A 1,854-nucleotide genomic window follows, 5' to 3' on the forward strand; every position below is an offset into this window, starting at 1 on the left:
AGATAGATAGCTAGATGATAGATAGATAGATAGATAGATAGATAGATAGATAGATAGATAGATAGATGATAGGTAGATAGATAGATGATAGATAGATAGATAGATAGATAGATAGATAGATAGATAGATAGATGATAGACAGACAGATAGGTAGGACTGCTTATGGAGATGAGAATGGAATTTAAAGATATTACATCAGAACTGCTCAACCCCCAGCAGCCATTCCCATCCTTAGGTCCAATGAGTCAGGAGATAACAAGTCTGAGACCCTAGTGAGTGCTGTAACCATGAGGAAGGACCAACCTCTGTGACGGTTCATCCAGGAGGTAGGAAATGGGTCAAAGCCGAGAGGGATGAAAAGGAAACATGACTTCTTTCTCCTCTCATCTCTTACTGATTGCTTCAAAAGACTAAATCCAACTAGCATCCAGCTGGCAAGTGGTCTTGACTAATGTGATAAGCAGGTCCTTCTTTTGGACCACCAGCTCTCTGATAATGGCATGGAGACTTTTTATTCATTGTGAAAGCTTGGTTTGTTCCCAACTAGCTCTTAAAACTTAAATTAACCCATTCATATTCATCTTCATCTGCCACATGGTTCGTTACCTCTCCTCAGTACCATATGTTCAACTTCCTCTGTGTCTGCCTGGTGACTCTCTCATGCCACCAATTCTTTCCCAGAGTTCCCATCTCACCCCAGAAGTCCCGCCTATGCTCTCCTGCCTAACTATTGGCCATTCAGCTCCTTATTGAACCAATCAAAGGGTGCCTTAGTCAGGTGAGTCAAGACAGAGACATATCTTCACACAGCATATAAAAAGAGTTTCCCAACAAATGGATTCATGGTGAAGATCAGAGAGTAGATACAGCAGAGACAAGCAGCACAGCCCTTGACATTTGATACCATAGAAACCAAAGCAGTGCTAGAAACCATTCCCGGGCATCCTTACTCCTGATGCTACTATGCAGAACACAGATTGGGACTCCTACTCATTGGGATTTAAAAAATGCAAATGGTGCCTTTTGCAAATCATTGCAAAATCCACCCTCAAAATCCACTGCCACTCTTCACGTGCAATGTTTATGCCAACCATCCCTCTTTGATTTCACCACAAGCCTTAGAATTGGGGCAGCTTGTACTTCAGGCTCCTGGCTGGTCTGAGCTCCTTCCAAGGCCAGGAGAGAACCATAGAAACATATCCAACTAGCCATGTACCTTTGTACAAATTCTGAAAGATGTTTTAACTGTTTATTATTTAAGCCTGTGACCCTAGAGAAGCCCCTCTCAACTCCACATTCTATAAACTTTGAGTTCCATAAAACATACAATGTAAGTGTAGATTCTACCACCTTTGGGCAGCTTGATTAATGAACACTTGGTGATGGGTTATGGAGGATGGCAAAGCCAGGGGGGAGGACACGAAGTACCAGGCAGCCCAAGGCTGTGCCCTGGAGTTGAAGGATGCTGGGGGACCCCCCCCCATTTCTCGCTGAGGGTCTCACATGCTGCTCTTTGCATTTTCAGATGCAGATGGAAACCTGTGTCGAAGTAACCAGCTGTTACAAGTCGTGCTGACCATGCACCGCATCATCATGTCCTCGGCTGAGCTGCTGCAGAAGCTCATGAGCCTATATCCTTGGGCATCAGCTTAGGCTGCAGCTTCAAGGGTGCTTTTACTTTGATTGGTTTGGGATAAACCTGAGCAGTAAATGGCTTCATCTGTCCCTTTAAGGATATAGTTGTGTGTGTGCACACTGCTGTATGTGCACTTGTGTGCGCATGTATACCTGTGTGTATGTGAACTTGTATGTGTGCACCTGTGTGTGCATGTATACCTGTGTGTATGTGAACTT

General features: G+C 44.2%; 1 protein-coding gene across 1 annotated transcript in view; it reads left to right on the plus strand.

Annotated features, from left to right (window-relative positions):
• The window catches only part of Rasgrp1 (RAS guanyl releasing protein 1), a 61,195-nt gene that overhangs the window by 31,451 nt on the left and 27,890 nt on the right, over positions 1-1,854 (plus strand). Inside the window, exon 3 of the mRNA XM_005364199.2 lies at positions 1,526-1,631. Within this exon, the coding sequence (XP_005364256.1) occupies positions 1,526-1,631 (106 nt within the window). The remainder of the gene's footprint in view (positions 1-1,525; positions 1,632-1,854) is intronic.

Source organism: Microtus ochrogaster (genome assembly GCF_000317375.1).
Source record: "Microtus ochrogaster isolate Prairie Vole_2 chromosome 14 unlocalized genomic scaffold, MicOch1.0 chr14_random_1, whole genome shotgun sequence".
Lineage (NCBI taxonomy): Eukaryota > Metazoa > Chordata > Mammalia > Rodentia > Cricetidae > Microtus > Microtus ochrogaster.